This window comes from Vombatus ursinus, unplaced genomic scaffold (assembly GCF_900497805.2).
Source record: "Vombatus ursinus unplaced genomic scaffold, bare-nosed wombat genome assembly UNPS02014791.1, whole genome shotgun sequence".
NCBI classification, from domain to species: domain Eukaryota; kingdom Metazoa; phylum Chordata; class Mammalia; order Diprotodontia; family Vombatidae; genus Vombatus; species Vombatus ursinus.
Window position 1 is genome coordinate 27,716,278 of NW_020954569.1, and position 23,325 is coordinate 27,739,602.

Consider the following 23,325-nt stretch of genomic DNA (forward strand, 5'->3'; position numbering starts at 1 on the left):
TTTCTTTTCTTTTCTTTTCTTTTCTTTTCTTTTCTTTTCTTTTCTTTCCTTTCCTTTCCTTTCCTTTCCTTTCCTTTCCTTTCCTTTCCTTCCTTTTCTTTTCTTTTTTCTTTTCTTTTCTTTTTTCTTTTCTTTCTTTCATAAATTTGTTTCTTTGTCTTTATTGCTTTAAAAATCACAGCATTTCCAATGTGCAAACACTAACAGTTGCAGAGGGCACCAATAAGTGGTAGCTAGAGTATCAACTTTGAATTATAAGCAATACTGGAGGACATAAGATCCCTCTCTGGCTCTGAATGGGTGCTGTTCCTTTTCCCTCTGATATTTTTTGCTTTTTTGACAGGACATCCCTGTCACCACTGAAATACATTAAAATATGCAGAAACAAAAACAATTTATAGGAGATTGGGACCACCACATCAGTGTTGTAAAAAATGATTAGGTTTTTGCTAATATTAAAGAAATGACATGGCTTTGCTACCCAACCACCCTAGTAGATGCCAGTCCTCTCACCATATATATTCTACTCTGACCCCACAACTACTTTAGTTCTGGTGGATGCTAAGCAGGAAAAAAAAGGGAACAGAAGATCCCCCTATATCCTTTCAATAATGGAAAGTTGAAGAGACTGTTTTTACTGTTGTTGTTTAGTCATTTTTTCAGTTGTCTCTGACTCATTGTGACTCCATTTGGGGTTTTCTTGGCAAAAATACTGGAGTGGTTTGCCATTTCCTTCCCCAGGTCATTTTATGGATGAGGAAACTGAGGGAAACAGGGTTAAGTGACTTGCCCAGCTAGTAAGTATCTGAAGCCAGATTTGAACTGTCTTCCTGATTGTAGGATGAGCATTCTATTTACTGTGTGACCTAATTGCCCATGAAAAAATGGTGGAGAACTTTAAATATGGGACAATAATAAGTTGATGGATGGAACTCTTGAGGGACCAGGTAGGCCCTTCTTGGTAAGAGAAAGTACAAGCCATTGTCGAATTTACTTCTTTTTTTCTGGTGACTGTTGGGAAGATGGGGTATCCTAGCAGTTTTTGGGGGTGGTGGTGGGATGGGTTACTGACAGTGCAATCCAGGGATTTGTTACCTAAACCCAGAAGCTTGGGTAGTTGCTCTATGGGTTAGAAGAAATGCAGTATCTATTTCCAATAACCCTAACAATGGCACCAACCTTTCTCACCCATGTTTATAAATTTTTCCTTATTGTGTGCTTATACTCGAGAGTTGAGGGAGGAAGAGTTTGAGAGTCAGGTGAGATCTGTGTGAGGAGTATAGCTCTAGGGAGGCTAGTTACCTTGGTGACTTAATCTCTGTGTCTGTGTTTGTGTTTTCCTAAATTATGCTAGGGAGAAAGGATCTCATGTGGTGATCTATATTCCAAGCTGCTGGAGGTTTCAAGGCATAGCACACACCCAAGGACTTCCTTGTCAAAACTTTCTGAACTTTTCCTTATTGTTTTGAGTTTTGAGGTGTTTAGGAACTCATGTAGTAAGAGACTATGGGACCTTGGCAAGATAAAACAGTGGTAATAATCTATAGACCAGAAAACTCGATAGGTTTTTCATCAGTGTGAGATTTCTACCTTATGTGAATTCATATGAACTCACCATCAGTATATATACCACATAAATTCCATCTCCTCTTCAAATTAGCACTCCTCCAAACTTGCAGATACCTGGGGCTGGTGTAGGTGCTTTACTTTCGTCTGGGCCTATTGTTGGGGGTAGAGGGAGAAATATGTGGTCATGATGTTTGACATCAAGATAGATCACCACCAATTAGTTGAGTCCGTTAACTGTTAAATCCTAAGTTCATTAACCTTTGGAAAACCTTAAGGGTCCCTGTATAAAGTGAAGGGCACAACCCAATATTTATACAGACCATAGTGGCTCTGGAAGGCTGTCTTCCATTCTTCATTTTCCGCTCCTTGGAACAGATTGTATACCCCTCACAGATCTAATTCAGTGAGCATAACTGGCCCTGTCAGTTCATTTAGCAAATCAGCTTTCAATGCTAATTTTTATTGGTCTCAAATGATAATTATGTTTAGGACTCTACAATCAAAAACCAATTTTTGGTGATGAAATAGTACTGGGACTAGTGAGGGTGATGTGGAGGGGATTCATTGACCTTTTCTGGTTCTTTTCCATAAGCTTGTTCAGAACTACAATCTCTAACCCAAACAATAAGTGCATCAGGCCAGTTAGAGTCAAGCCTGCAGTAACTGCACACTGGTTCGGTTGATGTGGGGTAATTTCTTTGCCTTTACAGTACTAAAAAGGTCACCAGAGGCCTGATACTGAGCAAAACATCAGTGAAGCAGCATGTCTGATAGAATAAATGTTTCTCACAGTGTTAGGGGCTAATGTGACCTCACCTTAGGTCCACAGAATGGTTTTATAGTCTACCAGCCAACTGATCCCTAGCATCACTGGGAAAAGGGGAAGCATAGATTGTACAAATTAAAGTGTAATTCTTCTCAGTGCCCAGCTACTTTGGCTCACAGGGATTTGGTCTACTGTATCTGGACCAAAGAGGGCAGAGAACCCTTTGATTGTTTTATTACCAATGGGCATGGACGTTTTCTTTATAAGAACTGAGTATACAAAGTTTACAGAGCACCTCCCCTCCCTATCCTGAAGTCCACCAAAGCAGATATTGATCTGGAGATGTGGATTCTGAGGGTCATAGGATAATTAATTAAGAATTGTAAGGGATCTTAGAAGCCATCTTGTCCAATTCCTCTCATTTTATAGAAGAAGAGATAAGACTCATTGAAGTTAAATGATTTGGTAGTGTCAAAGGAAGAATTTGAACCTGTCAAGTTAACCCAATACTACTTAATATAAGCAAATACTGTGTTCTAGGCTCTAGACTGAGCTCTGGAGACATTAAGGGAAAAAAAAAGCACATCCCTGCTTTTGAAAAGTTCACAGACAAATGGGAAAACATGTTCTCTGACTCTAGAGATAGCATTCCACTGTACTGTGGGCTATGTGGAGGACTATAGGGATTCTTTGACTTAGGTATAGGTGGGGTGGGGTGCCAATGTGATCTCTACTACACATACATGCACATTAATATATATATATATGTATATATATGTATATATTGTATGTGTTTATAAGACACATATACATACATACATGTATGCATATATATTTGTGAGTATTTGTCTGGACCTCTGATTTCATCAGTATAGGGAACTTCCTGTGAGGAGACTCCTTCCCTACCACTGTGGATTGATACTTGCTCTGTAACTTCTGGTTTCAGTGAGTTTTCTGGGGCAATTAGAGGTTAAGTGACTTGCCCAAAGTCGCACAGGCAGTATATGTCAGAATTAGGACTTGAAACCAGACTGACTTCAAAAATGACCTTCTATCTACTACTGTCTTATAGGCAAATCAGGTCTGTGGATGGCCTTATACTGATGAGGGTGTCTCAGTGGGCCAATGATTTTGCCTTCTAGGGCCTGAGTGCTTACCTCCCGTGTTATACAGGCTTATCCCTACCGTGAATTGAGTAGGTGTGCCAGGAGAAAATTCAACGGGGTGGTGGATCTTTGGGCTTAATTTAGAGCAAGATTAGACATAGACATATTGCTGAATAATGTATGGCAGTTTGATGAGTACCTTTACCCAGGCCAGTTCATCATAGGTTGATATGACTGGGCCTTCTGAAAATATATACTAGAAGGCAGGGGCGTTTTATGGCAAGTCCTGGTCTCATGTCTGGAACCTTAAGGATATTTTCTGCTCCGACTTCTTTCCTTATCTGTGCTGGTGAATTTGGAGTTAGTCATTTGGGATTGAAGAACAGCTTCATGATTCTTCTTGAGCAGAACCCACACTGATTAATAAGGGGATTGTTTCTAATGAAGTGAGAGCATTTCAACAGGCAGTTGCTTGGACAAGGTAGGCTATAGCAAAGTATACCTTGGCTTCCACTGTGGGGAATTCCTAAAGGTAGAGGTCCAGTTTCCATTCAGCCATAAAGCTAATGACCTCTTCTGATCCCCTGCTACCAAGAATCTAGAGGCCTTACTGAAGTAAGGGCAGAGTAGACTCTTCTGGCAATGATTCACATACTCTGAGAGAGGAGTCAGTCTCTAGGAGGTCCTCTCTAATATTACTCCTACCTCAAATGGGGTGTGGTGAGTTGTTTATTGTGAAGTGAGACAATACTATCAAGTCTCTGTTGCCAGAGTTGCATAGCCACCCCTGTCTGCATTATTTGACAGGGCCAATTAACTGGGGCAGGGGGAAAGAACACCAGTGGGGGAGGAAGGAGTGGTTCAAGACTTTGTCTGAAAGAATGAATATGATGTGGTTGCCAATAAAACCATGTAACCAAATCCACAGTTAACAAAATCCTCAGCAGGAGATGAATAAGTGGTTGATGGCTCTAGTTTAAAGTTTAGGAGTGAGGGAGGGCACACTATGAAGGGGAGGAGAAGGCACTCATGTCATGAAAATTTCTTTTATGCAACTCAGGTGCATTTCCTCCTTGATTTGCTCAGTTGACCCTTCTTAGATTCTACAAAGTTATTGTCTTGGAGTTTACTCCCTTAAATGCAAACAAAACCAAACACAAAAACTCCAAAAAAGCTCAACCTCCCAAACCACTTTTTAGTAGATTAACCATTTTGCATAACAATCTTTCTAAAATGCATTATACTCTTCTCTACTTCCTTAAACAGAATGTACTGAACACCATTTAACCTTTAACGTGTTTTTAGGGCCATTATTATTGCTCTCCACCTATTCAATTCTGGGCCTAACTCATTGTTTATCCCCAAGATTTATGTATTGATGGGTCATCTCTTTAGGTTGTCTATCCAAGTCTACATTTTTATCTGGACAAATGAGTATTCTCCATCCAGTTGTTTTTATTTTTATTCCATGTGTTAAGACGGAATTCTTTTGAGTGATTATGAATCACTTTTGAGAGATTATGAGGCTTTGCAATGTTCTGGGGCATGATGGAATTGGAAAAATTCCATCCACAAACCAGGGCATCTGCAGAGACTTATTGTCTAAAGGGAATCAGTTTGGATTATCTGCAGGACATGCTTCATGACAATGACAAGTTTCTTTAGCTAACATGCATCATGCTGTTTTAAACTTCACTTGATATTTTTAGTCACAGATTCATTGAATAAAGTTGTTTCTATTGTTGTATCCTTCTAAGAATCTTGTTTGATTTTAACATGTGTATGGATGATATCTTGCTGGCTTTTAGGGGGATATCCTTCTTTGTAAATGTCAATAAACAATAAGAACAGCGGAATCTTGAATTCTCTGAACCTTTTCGTAAATTGTGTGACTGTAAATATGTGGTCTGCTGTAGAATATGCTTTTTTTTTTTTTGAGAGGCCTGTTTCCTTTTTATCCCTTTATCAATGCTGCTTTTGAAATCTATGCAGATTATCTTCATGAAGATTTTATAGCAACGGAAAAGATTTCTGAAGAGTCAATCCCTCAGTCCCCTCAAAACTGTCTCATCTCCAGCAGAGACCAATTCTATGTGTTTGCTCTGATCCAGCTGTTTTTCCCATCTTTACTTATTTTATCTATCTTTACTTTTTTTTTTTTTGCCATTTGTCTATGTCTATCATAAACTCTTAAAAGTCTTTTCTAGAGTATCTTGTCTTGAAAGATAGACTAGGTTATCTGTCAATAATTGTGATAGATCTCTTCCATTTTCCCTTTGTTATTGTCTTATTTTTGGTTTCATCCTTAATGTTCTTTCAATAGTCTGATTTAATTGAGGATTTATCAAGCTGAGATTGCATTAATAAATTAAATAGAACTAAAAAAAAAGAGTTAACAGATCCTTGCATTTATTTAAACATCAGGTGTTAAGTCTCTTGGAGATTCTTATGGTAAAATGACAGTAGATCTTGGCTTTTTTTTTTAATTACTCATTCAACCAATCCAGGTCAGCCTCTTTTCTAAAGTTTATAGTCTTAGAGATTTGCCTGTGGAATGGAAAGATTAAGTAACTTGCCCAAGGACCTTCAGCCAGTCTCACAGAATAATAGATTTAGAGCTGGAAGTAACCCTAGAGGCCATTTAGTCCAACCAATTTATTTTACTGAAGAGTGAACTGAGACCCTAAGAGATTAAATGGCTTAACCAAGGTCATACATCCAGACCCAGTACTTTTTCCATTGTACTTATGTTACAATCAAAATCAACTGTGTCACTGTTCTCAGAGGCAGTATTTTGGACCCAAGTCGTCCTGACTCCATGGCTAGCTCTCTCTCCCCTACCACTTGCTGCCTCTTAGACCTTGATGAATAGATCAATGTTGTTAGACAAACATATAGATTAAGTTTTGAAAATTGATTTTTAATAATCCATTTCTAATGAACCTTCAAGACTATTATTTTTGGGAAGGTTCTGAGAAATTACCTTTAACAGTGATACAAAGCAAACAGTGTTGAAAGTACAGAAACGTGTTGCATGAAATTTAATTTTACCTTAAAGCCTGGAAGCCATGGCCATTTTTTTCCTTTTCATTAAGGTAGCAGCTATTTTCCCCCTCATTGAAGTGAAAGTCACACAGAAAGCTTTTTGTTTTTAGTTGATATCATAGTGTGGGCTATAGGTTCAGTTTACATCCCAACCTTAAGAGGGTAGGTTGTTAATTCAAGAGAGATCTCTGTGCCTGCAATCCCAGCTTCCCTTTCTCGACTCTTTTTTTTTTCCTTTCCAGTACAAGTGATACATTAGGACTCTTGGAAAGATATCTGACTTTTGGTTCATATTGGACTACAAGATGCACCAAAAATCTTGGGAAAAAAGGGGAAGTGGGACTGGATCTGTGACTTTATTGGTATAGTAAATTCCCTCAACCAATGCAGGCCAGGATCTTCTCTGCAATGTCATGACCTTTGAGATTGCCTAGAGCACAGAGAGGATAAGTGACTTGCACAAGGTCACATGGCCAGCAGCGTGTCTGAGGTAGGACTCAAGTCCTGGTCTTCCTAGCTCCAAAGGTTGGATCTCTATTCACTATATCATTCTGCTTCTCATGAAGAATATTTTCCTTTGAGATCATGCTTCATTTCTCTTATCTTTAATTTTTGTGCAGGTAAACCTTCAAAAATGTGAAATATTTGACTTAAAAACTTTGAAAGACCCTGTGGATTACATAGGTATAGCTAACAACAGTGAGACCTTGGAAAAAATAGAAGGCTGCATGAAAGTGTGGATCAAACAAACAGAACAGGTAATTTTCTGATATAGAGTTCATTTCCAGAGTCTGTGTTACTCAAACAATACATAAAAACATATATTAGATAGGTCATTCACAATATCACACAAAAACTCGAGTTCTTTAAAAAATTTATTTTTTTCAATCACTTACAGTTCTTTCTTAATAAAAAGAGGAGAGATTCCATTTGTTTTTCCTTAGTAATAAGTTAAAAATATAAAAGAGGGCATTGTAAAAAATGAATACAAATGAATAGAATGAATACATTGTAAGAAATGAATTTTACATATGCCTAGAGAGCTGCAGATTTTTTCTGAAAGAACCAAGAAACTATTCATTTTGTCAAGAGATAAAATGTACTAGAGATGATATCTACAGAAAAATGAGACACTTTATTTTTTTGTGAGGATCTTCTCAGTGGGAATCTTGGATTTAAACTTTTTCTAAATGAGGTGCCATGAAATTCCTAAAAGAAGCGATATTTTGTAATGAATGTCAAAATGAATGAAATAGCTCAAAGTTAACCATTTGAAGTTATGTTGTCAGTCTCTAAGGAAATTTTATTCTTAACTATCCACATGTTTTCTTGACTAATATTTGGAAACAAATGCTTATTTAAGTAGAGTATTTCACGTCAGAGCTGTTTAAAAAAATCTAATAGCATCTAGAATAACTTTATAGTTTAAATTTATTCTTGAGAAGTGTCTTTTTGATTTGAAGACCACAATATTGATACACTAGTGGATGGTTATCATCCACAGCATCCCAAAGTGTTAGAATTTATCTATTATAAATATTTACAAACACACATATATATTTGTATTCTTTTTCTTAACTTCATCACTTTGCCCCACTTTATATCTAAGATATTCCTTATGTAATTGAAGGTTCTTGGTGAAAACAATCAGCTACGGACAGAGGCAGATGACCTTGGGCCACGAGCAGAACTGGATTACTGGAAGAAACGACTTTGCAAATTTAACTACCTTTTGGATCAGCTGAAAGGCCCAGATGTGAAAGCAGTGTTGGGAGTGCTTGCTGCTGCAAAATCAAAACTTTTGAAGGTTTTCAGCTGCTTTTTTCTGATTTATAGAATTTAATGCTGTTCAGTAGTTTCAGTCTTGTCCAACTCTGTGACCCTATTTGGGATTTTCTTGGCAAAGATACTGAAGTGGGTTGTCATTTCCTTCTCTAGGTCATTTTATAGATGAGGAAACCGAGGCAAACAGGGTTAAGTGACTTGCCCAGGGTCACACAGCTAGTAAGTGTCCAAGGCCAGATTTGAACTTGGGAAGAAGAATCTTCCTGACTCCAGGCCTGGCATTCTATCTGCTGTGCCACCTAAATAAATGCCTATTTATAGAATAGAAATGAATACTTTTTCAAATAGAATTATCTGTTAATCTTTTGCATGTTCTATTAATTAGGATTCTAGCTGAACATGGTGGCACACACCTGTAATCCCTACAATCAGTGAGGCTAAGACTGGCAGGTCTCTTGAGTTCAGGGGTTCTATGCTGATTAGGTGTCCTCACAAAGTTTGGCATCAATATAATGAACCCTTGGGAGGCAGGCTGGACACCAGGTTTCCCAAGGAAAGGTGAACCAATTTAGGTCAGAAACAGAGCAGGTCAAAGCTCCCTTCAGATCATTAGTAAGATTGGCTTGTGAGTAGTCTCTACACTTACAGCTTGTGTGAGATGGGGATATTTAGCTTTAAAAAAGGATTATAAAAAGAACATAAAGTTATTAAACATGTAGACAGGACTATAAAATGGAAATTATTGACCCAATGCACATATTACATATGTTTTTAGTATTTTGGGTGTCATTAACCTTTGCATTATATATATATATATAAATATATATATGTATATATGTGTATATGTATATATTCCCTAGCCAAGATATGTTTATTTCCTGTATAATATGAGTTATGACTCATAATCTGATGCAAATTAATTTTGTAATATATTGGTGCCATTTATTGCTATAGGCATCAGCATCTATCAGCAGCATTTATTAAGTATCAGTTTACATGTGAGGTGTGCTTTGCTTGATATTGAGGAAACACTGTAAGAGGGATATGCACAGAATACAGAGTGAGTGCTAGCAATTCCACTCTTAGGATCATCCTAAGTGAGCCTAGTAAGGGTTAGATGCCTTAACTTCCTTGCTTCTAGAGGACACTAAGAGTCATTAAGAGAAGAGAGAAAAATATGGAAGGTTGGGTTAAAGCAGAACAGGCAGAAGAGATGGATTTGAAGGGACCTAGTACTATTTCAGCACTTAGTACATATTTGCAACTTGCACTCACAGTTATGATACTTTACTTTCATTCATTGAAAGTCTATCAGTTTATGTGCTAGAAGATATGGCAGGCTAAGTCTATTTTTCTCTCATGCTAGTCTTCACCATAATGGTAAGGGAAACGTAGGGAGACCGATTTCTCTCTCTACCCTGTGAAGGTTGAGAAATTTCTAGAAACCATTGCTTGACATAATATTGTATGTACACATACATAGGAAAAGAGATAATTCTCAATAAAAAACTCCATGTCGATATATTCCTACTTGTGAAAAAATTCAATTGTAAGGGGTAAACACAATAAAAACTGGGGCTTTGCAAATTAACTCAGAGAGTAAGAAATAAGAAATAGGATTTTAAAAGAAGCATATGGTGAATTTGCTGCACAGCATCATGAAGAGATGCAGAACACAATGCACACTATATGGCTATGTTCTTCTGACAGTATGTCTCTTGGAATTAAAGTGTCATTGTGCAAACTGTTCAAGCAAGAACAGAAGGGCTATGAAGCAAAAGTAAGCAATTCTGCATCACCAAACTAGGAACTCAGCTGCACTCACAGATGCACTCACAGGGAACTATTTGCCTATCTATTTGTGCACATAACTCCCATTAGTATTACAATGAACATCAGAGCCATATATTCTGAGAAGCTAATGGGGCTTATTAACTTTGTTTTTGGATGGGAAATAACTTATTATTGAAGTTCTGTGCCCCTACATTTTAGTTTTTGCTGATTGAAGAGTTGTAGGTATGATACAATGACAAAAATGTTAAGGTATGAGTTTCCTTTTTATGTTTTGCTCATCATTGTTGTTCTACAGTATACTGATCATGCAGTCATTTTTTTTTTTCTGAGCAAATCATGGTGTATTGCCCAATGGTATGGATTAACATAAAAAAAAGCTCAGTAAAGTTTCCTTTCTAAATATGGTCCAAATGTCTAATTTGCTTATCATTACAGAAAAATTCTTCACCCTTCTGGGTTTATTCCTTGAGTAGAGTAGAATAAACTGGCATGCTGATACAAGGAAATTATAATGAAATGATTTCCATAGCAACTATGATATTGGATATTTTTTAATTGATGTCCTCATGATTTTTTTTTTTTTTGGTGGTTTATACTTAGACTTGGCGGGATTTGGACTCTCATATTACTGATGCAGCTAATGAAGCCAAGGACAATGTCAAATTTTTGTACACACTTGAAAAATGCTGTGACCCTTTATACAATGGTGACCCTGTAAGTAAAGTATTTTTACTCACTTATTCAATAGATAAGATTTTTTTATACTAGCTGAAATGAATATAGATTTTCAGGTCACAGGTTTTATAGGCAGTTCTTTAAAAATTAATTTCATCTTCTGGGGAAAAACAAACAAATAAAACCCTCTGCCTAGGAATTTAGCTATGGGATATTGTATTTTAAATGAATATAAAGAATAAATATATACCACATGTAAATGTTTCCATCTTTAAAAGTGCAATTTACACTAAGTAATGCATCTTTAGAATGTAGTTTAGCATAATGGACAGAGTGAGCAGCAGAATCAAAAAGATCTCGGTTCAGGTTCTATCTTTGACACATAGTAGCACAGTGATCTTGGAAAGGTCATGGCTTTTCAGTGGCCTCAGGCAACTCTCTAAGACCCCATATTATATAGTTCTGGGGAAAATTAATTTACCAATCTGTGTTATTCATTTTTTTATCACTCATAAGACTAAGTGCTTGCTCTGTAGAACCTTTATGGAGAATAGTAATTTCTGTGTTTCCCAATTCCTTTAAGAAGATTTAATGATATTTTTCATTGGCACTGGCTCTTTCTCATTAAGAACAGATAGTTATATGTTTCTTGTATTGTGCCTTTAGCAGTATATTGTGGGAATACTGCAGGGTTGGTGAGACATGATCAACAATAGGCCAGGGGTACATATTGTTTCTCTCTATTAGAATGTGAACTCCTTGAGATAAGGGATTACCTTACTTCTCAACTTGTCCCTGGCAGTTACCACAGTGTTTTACATTTGGTAAGTGCTTTATAAATGCTGTAAAAATAATCAAATAAAATAATGCATTCATCCAGTAATTGATAGTAGATGGTGGATAGCTGAAATGGTTTATCAAGGGGTTGAGATTAGGAAGAGAGGAGAGTTAAGTCAGAGCAGGGCTCATGTCTTAGGACTGTATTATAGGATAAAGAAAATGGAGGTCATAGGGAAAGTGAATAGTAGGTTAAGGAGGAATGAAGTGAATGGAGAGTTGGAGAGATAAAATATTGTGATGAATAAAGGTAATTTGGAATTCTCACAAGTGGAATTAAAATAACTGTGGATGTTTGAATGATCAAGGGTATGACCATCCTTGTGTATAGCTGAGATAGAATGTAAGATTAGGACATGAGAGTTGAGTTGATTGAAAAATGGGGAAGTTAGGGTATATGAGGGGACACCAACATGGATGTTGAAGTTCCTTAGAATGAGGGCAGGAGTTGAAATGGAGAGAAAAACTACGATCCATTCAGGCAACACAAGGAGGGGGAAACTCCTTGGGAGGTTAAGGTTGATTGTTATTGTTTGTGCTGTCTTGAAGAGGACCAAGGACTTCAGGAAGGTGAATTGGAAGGTGAATTGCAAGTGAATTGGATTTAAGTGAGGCAGGGCGAGGCAAAGTCATTAAACTTACTCTCTCCTCCAGAGACATCTGAACCCAGTGAGAAGATCTAGATCAGGAGATGGCCCCAAATGCAGTGGGAAACCTTAGTCTTTTCAAGCTAATGTTTTTAACAGATCTCACTTTGTCTGAGGCCAATTCAGTGATTAAGGCTAGGTAAGAAATGAGGCAAAAAATGGCCTCTTTACCTACTAAAAAAATCAATCTAGGAGGGGAAGACCCTTAGAGTTTCTAGTCAGAACAGAAACAATTGCAATTTATACTCACTCTGAGACATCAAACCCCAAACAATGACTCAGTGAGGCTTGGGCTAGGAACTATTATTGGTCAGTCAGTGAGAGCTAGAGTGATTTGGGTTTGGGCTTTATCAAAGCCAGGTTTTTCCAGTGCTATATTTCAAGAAATCATAAATGAAACCACATGGGGCAAAAGAGTTAATTGTCTCAGTTTAAAACAAAATGATAGAATAAATAAGTAGGGAAGAGAAAAAAAATTTAGCCCACTTGGGTAGAGCACACAAATGTAAGGGTATGGTTTCCTCTGTGGACAAAGGGAGAAGAGGAAAGGAGGGAAGGAAAGAAGGAAAGAAGGAGTAGTATTGCCCAACTGGAACCTGCCAATTGGGTCCCCAGTAGGGCAGCTACTACTACAAACAGATTGCTGTTTGTCTTTTGTTCTCAAAGGTTAAGGCTGATAGTATAGATTTGAGAATAATCTAGGTGGAATCTTGAAGGAAGCCAGGGAAAATAAGAGGCAAAGGTGATGCAGGCAGAGCATTCCAGGCATGGGGGACAGCTAGTACAAAGGCAGATAGGAGGGAGTGAAAGGTAGAATATATAGTGAATTGTTTGTCCCTGGATTGTAGAGTACACATAAAATTGTAGGGTCAAAGGAGATTGGAAAAGTAGAAAGAGACCAGCCTATGAAGAGTTTTAAAAGTTCAAACCAGAGGACTTTACATTTAAAATGGGCGAGTGAGGGTAAAGGTTAGGAAATGTGATTAGGCATACTTTAGAAAAAAAAAATTACCTATCTAGCTGAGTAGAAGCTAGATTGGAGTCAGGGGAGATGAGACAGGAATGCCAGTTAGAAGGCTTTGCAGTAGAACAAATGGAGGTGATGAGAGCCTCAAGTTAGGTGATAAGCCTTTCTGACTTTTGATAAACTGATCTTTGAATGATAGACTCATAGTCTGTTCTTGGCCCTATAGTGGAAAACTGTTAAAAACTTATATTTCCTACAAGATCATAACTTTTGAGAGCTTGAGGACACCACACTCTGACAAGGTATTCAAAGAACACTTTAGTAGAGGAGCACTGAAGTGTATTAATGGAAATTAATAGTAACATCCAAGGTAAATCTTGTTCTGAAAAACATTAGATTTCTGTCAGAACTGGTTTCTCCCTCCTGAACTCTTACCTGGTGTCTTTCAGGTATCCATAATTGATGCAATTCCTACACTAATCAATGCAATTAAAATGATCTACAACATATCTTGTTATTACAATACTTCTGAAAAAATAACTTCTTTGTTTGTAAAGGTGAGTACTCATTGGGGGATTGTGATCATTCTGATTTTCTTTCTAAATGACATGGTTCTAATTAAAAAGTTATCACATTGATAGGACTTAATTCCCATGTAGTCTGATAGTTAAAAAAACAGTTCTGTTATATCAAGTGATATATCAAGAAAAGGATGTAAAACTTTTGGTGGGACAACAATAAGGCTGATCTAAGGAAAATGTGATGAAATAATTCTAAGACTGGGTGTTCTATTAGTTACTTTGATATTTATAGCATGGAAAATTATGTTTTGGAAACTTTTATATGATGTTTGGGACATTAATTCATTTCACTTTGAGACATTTCAATAAAAATGTTATATTAAATTGCCACTTCCTGCTTCATGTTTCATACCTTAGAGTTCCATGTGTATTTGATGTCACAATTGTTTGCTTGGTAATGTTAGAAGAGTAATAATAATAATAATGAAAGTCATTGGAAATTCTCCAGAAGCCTATAAAGCAATAATTACAATTCTGACACACACACACTTATACAATGATTTTTAAACATTGTTTCCTGACGCTCGAAAAGCTTGGAGGCACTGTTGTTATTCCTGTTTTGTATTGTTCTTTTGCAAGAACAAGGAGACATTTGAAGTATTGATATATGAGCTAAGTCTTAAGTTAAGACTATTGTCCTTTCTTTACCTGCTCCTCCCTCTCCCCCTCCCTCACCCCAGAATGGTCTTATGTCTCTGTCTTTTTAGAGAAACACTGCTACATCCATTGGTCCTTAACAGTTATTACTTTCTCCTATTACTCTGAACTGAAACCTTATAGTTTTCTTGACTCTCACTAGCAGTTCTGTCTAATCTCAAATCTTGCTTACTTCTGGCATGGACTCCTTTGTTGTCACCTGAGTTTTGGTAATGTGCTTAACCACAGAGTTAACAGAAAAAAACAAAACAGAACAAAAAATCAACACACAGCTAAAGCATGATGTCATAGGATCTTAGCATCAGAAGGCATTTTAGAGATCAGTGATATTCCCTTTTATAGTCATTGTATTTAAAAAAAGTAACTACCATCTTTTTTTCTTAAAATTCAAGGTGACAAATCAGATGATAACTGCATGTAAAGTTTATATTACCAACAATGGAACTGCCACCATCTGGGACCAGCCTCAGGATGTAGTTATGGAAAAAATATTATCTGCTATTAAACTCAAACAGGTAACCTACAGCTCAGTAAGACTAAGAGAATTCAATTCAGTATGAATTTTTTACATGGCTTCTGAGTATAGGTTCTTTGGTAGGCACTAAGATACAAAGACAAAAATCAAACAGCCCCAACCCTCCAGGAGCATGTGTAGTGTTGAGGAAGAAGGAGGTGTTATATGTACCAATAGAAGTAAATTAAATAAATACATATCTATCTATATTTGGTAAGTGTTTCCCAAGTCCTAGAACCTCAAACTCTGAGCTAACAAGCATGAGGTGCAATCTTAGAAGCTCTCACAAAAGAATACTCTCTTTTGCTCAAATTGCCCTGTCCAAAACCCATTTTATACTTTGAATTGACTCTATGCTTTTATCTTTAGATATGTTCATGGTATATCAATTTGTAGATAGATGAGTAATCTTAACATTATTAACATCAAATGCTTTCAGTTTTCCCAGGAAGTTTTTGTAAACACTAATTTTGTCATCTTGTCTTGAAAATAAAATGTTAACACATTTTATTGTACCTCTCACACTACTTTTTCTTATTTCCTCTCGGTTTTTGATATCAAGGAATATCAGAATTGTTTTCAAAAGAAAAAACAAAAGCTTGAACAAAATCCAAATGAAAAGCAATTTGAATTCAGTGAGATGTATATTTTTGGAAAATTTGAGACTTTTCACCGACGTCTTGCCAAGATCATGGGCATTTTCTCTACTATTACAAGATACTCAGTTCTTGAGGATTCCAAAATTGAAGGACTAGAAATTTTGGCAACTAAGTTTCAGGTAATGTACCTCAGAAACCAATTTTGCTGTCCTGATTGATAATTAATTATCTTTAAATATTTATGCATTTGAAGGGCAATTTGAAGGACTAAGATATTGATGTAATTTGCTTATTTTGGAAAAAATACATCTTATTGCCCTTTAGGAAAACAAATTTGTGTGAAATTTAACAGTAGTGTTAGCATATTTTTTCAGGTTTATGGATGAACCCCTATAGTTTATGGTATGTTATATAATTTAGAAAAAATAGGTTTTCTTTGATATTAAAAGTAAAGCATAAAAAAACCTCATACTATGACTCCTCTAAAGCACCTGATAACTTCTCCATTAGAGTACTAACTGGTCACACATATAGAGAAAGCTCTGCCAAATGATAATACTATTATTTTTTTAACTTGTATTATTGCTAACTATTTTAGTTTGTTAGTTTACTCTGCATCTTCTTTTTTCAATCTTAAACCATGTACAGTAACATAGTATAAAATTATACCGAGGATGACTAATAAATTATTTTTGTCTACATTGCCCATAAAATGCTTTATTAATTTGTGGTATGTCTAATAACAAGGAAAATAACAATGATTTTAAAAATGATTTGTACTTTATTTTGGAATCTATATTTTATTATGGCACATTGAACTTCTTAATTATGCTTACCTTAGGCAAGATTGGTGACTATGAAGATGTCCACTGTAGAAAAATATAAAAACTTGCCTGTTTTCTTATTTTCATGAAAGATGCTTGATATGTACATAAATCATTTTCATGATGAGTTTGAGAAATGAGAAAGTAGGAACTATGGGCTAATTGCTGGTAGTAGGTGCTTAAACCTTCTTAATCTTTTCCTTTTTTAATAATCCTACTGATAATATTTGCCATTCATTTGGAATTTTCCTCTCCTTTAGGTAAACTGAAAGACACTACTTAAGTACCTTTAAAATTGGGTTATATCCATCATAAATTCCTTCTGTATGTACTTGGTCAAGTTGAGCTACGTTTCCTGATTTTATCCTCTTAAGTGTGATTGACACTTCTTTATATAGGACAGGATCCTGAGTTGTTAAGAAGCTAGGTCAGGGGTGGGGAACCTGGGGCCTCAAGGCCATATATGGCATTCTAGGTCCTTGGATGTACCCTTTTGACTGAGTCCAAATTTTACAGAACAAATCCAAGTTTTACAGAACAAATCCTTTTATTAAGGGGATTTGTTCCATGAAGTTTAGATTCAATCAAAGGGCCATACTTGAGGATGTAGGGGGCCACATGTGGCCTCGAGGTTGCAGGTTCCCCATCCTTGCACTAAGTGTATTGATTCAACAATCAGCAATTATAAGAATAACTTTCAGTAGGTGTGCTCATATACCTGCTACATTTTATGTCTATTTGCTTTCTTTTTAGTTTCATCTGCAAATGATCTTGGAATGATTTGGCTTAGCTCTCACATAACATTTTCTATAAGTTCATGTGTCCTCCCTTCCACTAGTCTGCCCCATGTGTTTTTTTTTTAATTTTAAGAAAAAGAGATAGTATTTATAATCTTCCACCTTACTGTATAATGTTTTTCAAATGAATTTGTATTCTAAATTAGTTTTACCCTTGGCTGCCGTGTCTCCCTCATGTCTTGGGTAAGTATGTATCAGCTGAGGAAATTTCTGGGTTATTTTGGGCTCATGGTTATGTGGATTGTTTTATATGAGTTAAACTTCTCTAAGAAATGGTGATAATTTGAGTCAATAGTCTTAATTCATTTCCCATTTTGTAGAGTCTAATGCTAAAATAGATCTATTTGGAGCTTCTTATTTCAACCTATGTCATCCTTTCTTGTAATTTCATTTTGATTTTAAATACTGCTCAATCTAGCTGAACATTGATTCATGAAAGAAAGAAATGGATAAAAATATAAAATCATTATCCCTTTATTAAAATATGACTTTTTTCTATACTTATGATTCTTTGTGTAACGGTCACTTCAGTTTCTGGAGCCATAATGCTATGATTATAATTTTAGATTTTCTCTAAGTAGAAAGCAAATTTTTATTAATATAGGGTATAATTCTATAATTGCAGGACCTGGAGAAATAGGTTAACTTAAACTTGAAATTCAGCTCAGAGAGTTCATATTTTATTTACCGAGAGATTGTGCCTAATGTTTAAAGTGAAATGACCTTTAAAGGTAGACTATAGTAGAAGGCAAAATATTGCTAATAAAGATTATATGCCCACATCAACAGTTTGGGCATTTTTATTTGAGGATGACTTAGAACATGGTTAAGAATGATTGTGGGGTGGGGTCAAGATGGTAGAGAAGAGCCAGGAAGTTGCCTGGGCTCTCCCTAGTTTCCCTTGGAAACAACATTAAATCAAGCCTCTAAGTGGATTCTGGAATGACAGAACTTACAAAATGACAGAGTGAAACAATTTTCCAGCTTAAAATAATTTAGATGGAATTCAGGAAAGGTCTGTCTCACTTGGGTAAAAGGGGAGTGCAGCCTAGTGCAGATGGTTTCTGGACAATTCAGCCGGAGGCTCTTAGTCATAGTACAGATCAGCACCTGAGGCCCCATGGTCCTGGATCAGCAGGCCAGTGGCGCAGCAGGTTAGCTCTGAGGCTGCCAGGTCCTGTGCAGAAGGCAAACTGCCAGCCCTGAAACCCCAGCACAATAGGCATGACTAGGCTGGGCTACCCTAGTGTGGTGGGCAAGTCACCAGCACTTGAGGCTCTGGCCCTGAAAGCCAGTGATCAGGCCCCTATCCCCAAGCAAAAGAAGCTTGAGATAGTGCCCCTTGTGTCCCAGGAGCAGAACTCAACTTTAAAAGTCACAAAATAGACTAAAAATGAGCAAAAAACAGAAAAGAGCCCTGACCATAGAAACCTACTATGGCAATGAAGATTAGAAGGAAAACAGAAAGATAAGAAACAGTTTTTACTTCCAGTGTTTCTGATAATGGCCTCATTTCTAAAATATGTAGAGAACAGAGTCAAATTTATAAGAATAGAAGTCACTTACCAATTACAAATGGTCAAAGGATATGAACAGGGAGTTTTCAGATGAAGAAATTAAAGCTATCTATAGTCATGAAAAATGCTCTAAATCATTATTGATTAGAGAAATGCAAATTAAAACAATCCTGAGGTACCCCCTCATGCCTATCAGATTGTCTAATATGACAGAAAAAGAAAATGATAAATTTTGGAAAAGATGTGGGAAGATTGGGACAAAATGCACTATTGGTGGAATTGTGAACTGATGCAACCATTCTGGAGATCAATTTGGAACTATGCCCAAAGGACTATAAAACTGTGCATAGCATTTGATCCAGCAATACCACTACTTGGTCTGTATCCCAAAGAGATCATAAAAAGAGGAAAAGGATCCACATGTACAAAAATATTTATAGCAGCTCTTCTTGTGGTAGCAAAGTTTTGGAAATTGAGGGGATGTCCATCAATTGAGAAATGGCTGAACATGTAGTGGTATATGAATGTAATGGAATACTATTGTGCTATAAGAAATGATGAGCAGGCATATTTCAGAAAAACTTGGAAAGACTTACATGAACTGATGCTGAGTGAAGTGAGCAGAACCAGGAGAACATTATACACAGTAGCAGCAACTTTGTGCGATGATCAACTATGAGAGACAGCTCTTTCCAGCAATACAATGATCTAAGACAATTCCAAAAGATTCATGATAGAAAATGCTATCCACATCTAGATAAAGAACTGTGGAGTCTGAATGTAGATTGAAACACTATTTTCACTTTTTCTTTCTTATGGTTTTTCCATTTTATTCTGATTCTTCTTTCACAGCATGACTAATGTGGAAATATATTTAACATGTATACCCAACATGTACATGTATAACCCATACGAGACTGCTTCCTTTCTTGGGGCAGGGGCAGGGAGGGAGGGAGAAAAATTTAGAACTCAAAATCTTATAAAAATGAATGTTGAAAACTATCTTTATGTGTAATTCTAAAAAATAAAATACTATTAAGTGGGGAAAAACAAAACAAAAAAGAATGATTGCAAAGAATTACAATTCATTATTCAGAGCAAACAAAACTTCTGAGATTAGTATTCTTGATGAAAGGGGTTGCCTAACTCATACTTTCATTTGCACAAACTACAGCTCTGCAGGAATAAAGGGATGTCATGAATCTTAAGGACTCTTTATGTGATAGATTGTAGTTTTGAACTTTATTCAAGACATTTGAAGCTTTGAAGACTATTTCATCCTTAGTTGTAGTTATTTGGCCTTTTGGGTGGTCATATTTTCTCTTGTGATCTTTTGAATCCTTTTGAAGTATTGTTTGTATTCAAGGGTTTTTTTTTTTAAGACTGCATGTAGATTGTTTTTATCACATTGAATTTTACTTTTGTAATTCATGTGATACTTAAAAACCAGTTTAAAATAACTATCTTTTTTTTCCTCATGAATATGTTACTGAGTTACGTGCATATTACACAAAATGGAATTCCTCATTCAGAGCCCCAAAATGTAGGGAGACCCTGAAAATGTAGTAGAAGCACACTGGTTTCAGTAGTATAGTTTGTGCAGAAATATTTCCATTAGATTCATAGAGTGTGATTTAGATGAAGACTATTCATTTGGTCACCTGTTTGACATTCTGCAGCTCTTTAACAGGCTTCCACTTTTGGTTAATTGTGAAAAGCTTTTGAGGCTCATAAGGATTCACATTTTTCCATGGTTCCGGATTTTTCTGTGATCACATCAGTTTTGAAAAGGAGATATATGGACATGTATGCTGTTTCACTTCCAGCAAAACTCACAAATGTGATGAAAGGAATGAGTTCTTTCTTTTTCATCATGAGTTGTAAGAGGTTCATGATTGCAACTTTTGGAGTGGCAGTCTTTCCCTAGCAGTGAGGATGAGCGGGTATTTGAGTGACTGTTCCTAAAGCTAAGAATTGTGTCCTATAAGTCTCCTTTCTTCCTACTGTTAACAGTTTACACTTTTTTGGTTTTTTTTTTTAGTTTACACTTTTTTGTAATTTAAAAAAATGAATTTAAATTTTGCAAAGTTTAAGAATGATCTTCATGCATATTAAAACTTATCTTTGTCCAAATATTTTGTGAATCTAGTTGCTATATGTAAAAAAAATTACAGTATTTTAAAAGTAGTCTATTACTATTTATATAATAATATGACCCCTAAACATAATGTTAAGAGGGAAACTTTGAGCTGATTTGTAGAATGTTCATTCATTATCTACATTTAAAGAATATTTATTTTCCAAGTGTGTTTCACTGTAGCTTTACCATTGCTTTATTTCTTTTGTAACTATTTTAGAGCATCATTGATACCATAAAGAAAAAAGAATACAATTTCTTAGACCATCGGAAAACTGATTTTGATCAGGATTATGAAGAGTTCTGCAAGGAGACTAATGACCTTCATGTAGGTTGTATGATGAAATTCTTATTGACATTCTAATGTTTATTTTTTCCTCTTCTGTATAATCCTGCTAATCATTAGGGATTCAGAAGGGAGAGGTGTCTTCATTATAAAGGTGAATGATATCAACCTCTGTCTGTGCTTTTTGATTTCATATTAATAATTGAGTGCTCTTTCTCATGGATTAAAGGGTCACAAATATACCTTTGGATAATGATTTGTAATAATACACTTTGCTATTGCAGTGCAGAAAGAGAGAATCTCCTTCCTTTTAGTTCTAAAAAGTTTAACTTTCAGCCTCTCCATTGAAGTTAATAATGTGCACAAATTTATTCTATTTATTTGAATCAAATAGCTGTAATAATGAGCCAGATTCTACCTTCTGCCTTCATAATGGTGCAATCAATACATATTTTAGATGGTAGAGGGCAGAACCCTCTTCACTGCCTCCCTCCAGGAATTATTGACTTGAATTAAATTTACTCAGTTCAAGGAGAGAATCATTTCATTCACTTAGAAGTCAGAAACCTGTGCAACACCGGGGGTGTAAGGAAATGTTTTTTATGACAGGAAAGTAAGTTCTTAGTGTCTACTTTAGAAGTTCCTTCTCTCCACCTTGGCAGCTTCTCCTTTGTGGTAGCTATTTCATTCACATGTGCTGGTCCATATGCCTCTGAGACACAGCAGCAGATCCTGTCTCCTTGCCTTAGAATCCATGTTCATTGTGTTGTAGGATCATGGATCACAGTACCATAAAAATTGGGGCGGGATGGCACCTCAGAGGCCATCTCTTGTCTAATCCCCTTTAAAACATATAGGGAAATTAAAGCCCAGGGTTAAGGTGACTTGTCCAAGATCACACAGAGGGTAAGCATCAGAGGTGAAATTTGAACTGAAGTCATCTGACTCCAGAGCCAGTGATCTTTTCACTATTTTCCTTTCATTATTTTTATGCTTGTGTTATGAGGGGCAGCATAGTCTAGTGGATGGAGACTTACTTTGGGATTAGGAAGACCTGGGTTCAAGTCCCATCTTTGATATAAACTGTATATAGGCAAGTCATTTAACCCCTCAGTACCATAGGAAACTCTCTAAGACTATAAATTGAAGATGTGGACACCATCTGCATTGGTAAAGGGAGTTAGTTCCTCATTGGGAACTCTTGATTAGCATTTTTTTTTAGTGAGGCAATTGGGGTTAAGTGACTTGCCCAAGGTCACACAGCTAGTGTCTGAGGTCAGATTCAAACTCAGGTCCTCCTGACTCCAAGGCCAGAGCTCTATCCACTGTGCCACCTAGCTGCCTCCTCACTGGGGACTCTTTACAACAATGAAATAACCGATTTGGCCCCAGAGAAACATTTTTATGGCTTATTCAACAGTATAAAAATAACGCTTACATATATTGATAGCTACCTTGACAGCCCTTTAAAAAGTTTATTATTAATAAGTTTCAATTGTATTATTTAGGAAAAGGTGTAGGGTGTGTTTAGGGAAAACTAGATCCTCTAGTGTGAGGGCTGCTGAGACCTTTTAAAGGCTGCTTTCCACCTTTGGGGTTCACCTGATCCATCTAACTCTCACCTGTGGCTCCAAGGAGCTGTAGCATGTGCAGTGGCCACACCTCAGGAAATTGTTTTGGCAGACGGGCTAAACCAGGATGAGGGTAACTAAGGGATCTCGAATGCATTGGTGTATTAGGGGGATGTCTACCCCAAGCATGTGAAGACTTCCCCTGCTGGAATGGGCAGATGAGAAAAATTTGTTTCAATGACCATGAAGGCCACTGAAGCAGGCACTGTGGAGCACTTGGAGTTTGATTAGATATTGAAGATTCCAAGGTCATCTGCTGCATCTCAAGCCATCATCAGTCATCTTGACTTTGTCCTAGAACTGAACTGTAAAGACTAAGGAAAAGGACTTTGTGCAACTTTGCCTCACTTAAATCCAATTTATGCGCGAATAAAAAAACATCACCCATATCATTTTACCATTTTTGGCTGTCTCAAAGTCCTGTGGTGACAGGCAAGTGACAAAGCAGCAGGTGCACATACACTGGGAGCTGTAGTCGCAACCCTGTACACAGGCAGCCCAGGCCATAGGGTTACCTTCTCATTGGAAGAAGAAGGGGTATTTGGCAGCCCCCTGGGTCTCTGAGTAGCCGTTTAAGGACATCATTGCTCA

General features: G+C 36.6%; 1 protein-coding gene across 1 annotated transcript in view; it reads left to right on the plus strand.

The window, feature by feature from the left end:
• DNAH5 (dynein axonemal heavy chain 5) overlaps positions 1–23,325 on the plus strand; it is a 294,914-nt gene that overhangs the window by 13,614 nt on the left and 257,975 nt on the right. Inside the window, exons 5-11 of the mRNA XM_027869069.1 lie at positions 7,107–7,244; positions 8,117–8,293; positions 10,666–10,779; positions 13,641–13,748; positions 14,822–14,944; positions 15,506–15,721; positions 21,038–21,145. Of these exons, the coding sequence (XP_027724870.1) occupies positions 7,107–7,244; positions 8,117–8,293; positions 10,666–10,779; positions 13,641–13,748; positions 14,822–14,944; positions 15,506–15,721; positions 21,038–21,145 (984 nt within the window). The remainder of the gene's footprint in view (positions 1–7,106; positions 7,245–8,116; positions 8,294–10,665; positions 10,780–13,640; positions 13,749–14,821; positions 14,945–15,505; positions 15,722–21,037; positions 21,146–23,325) is intronic.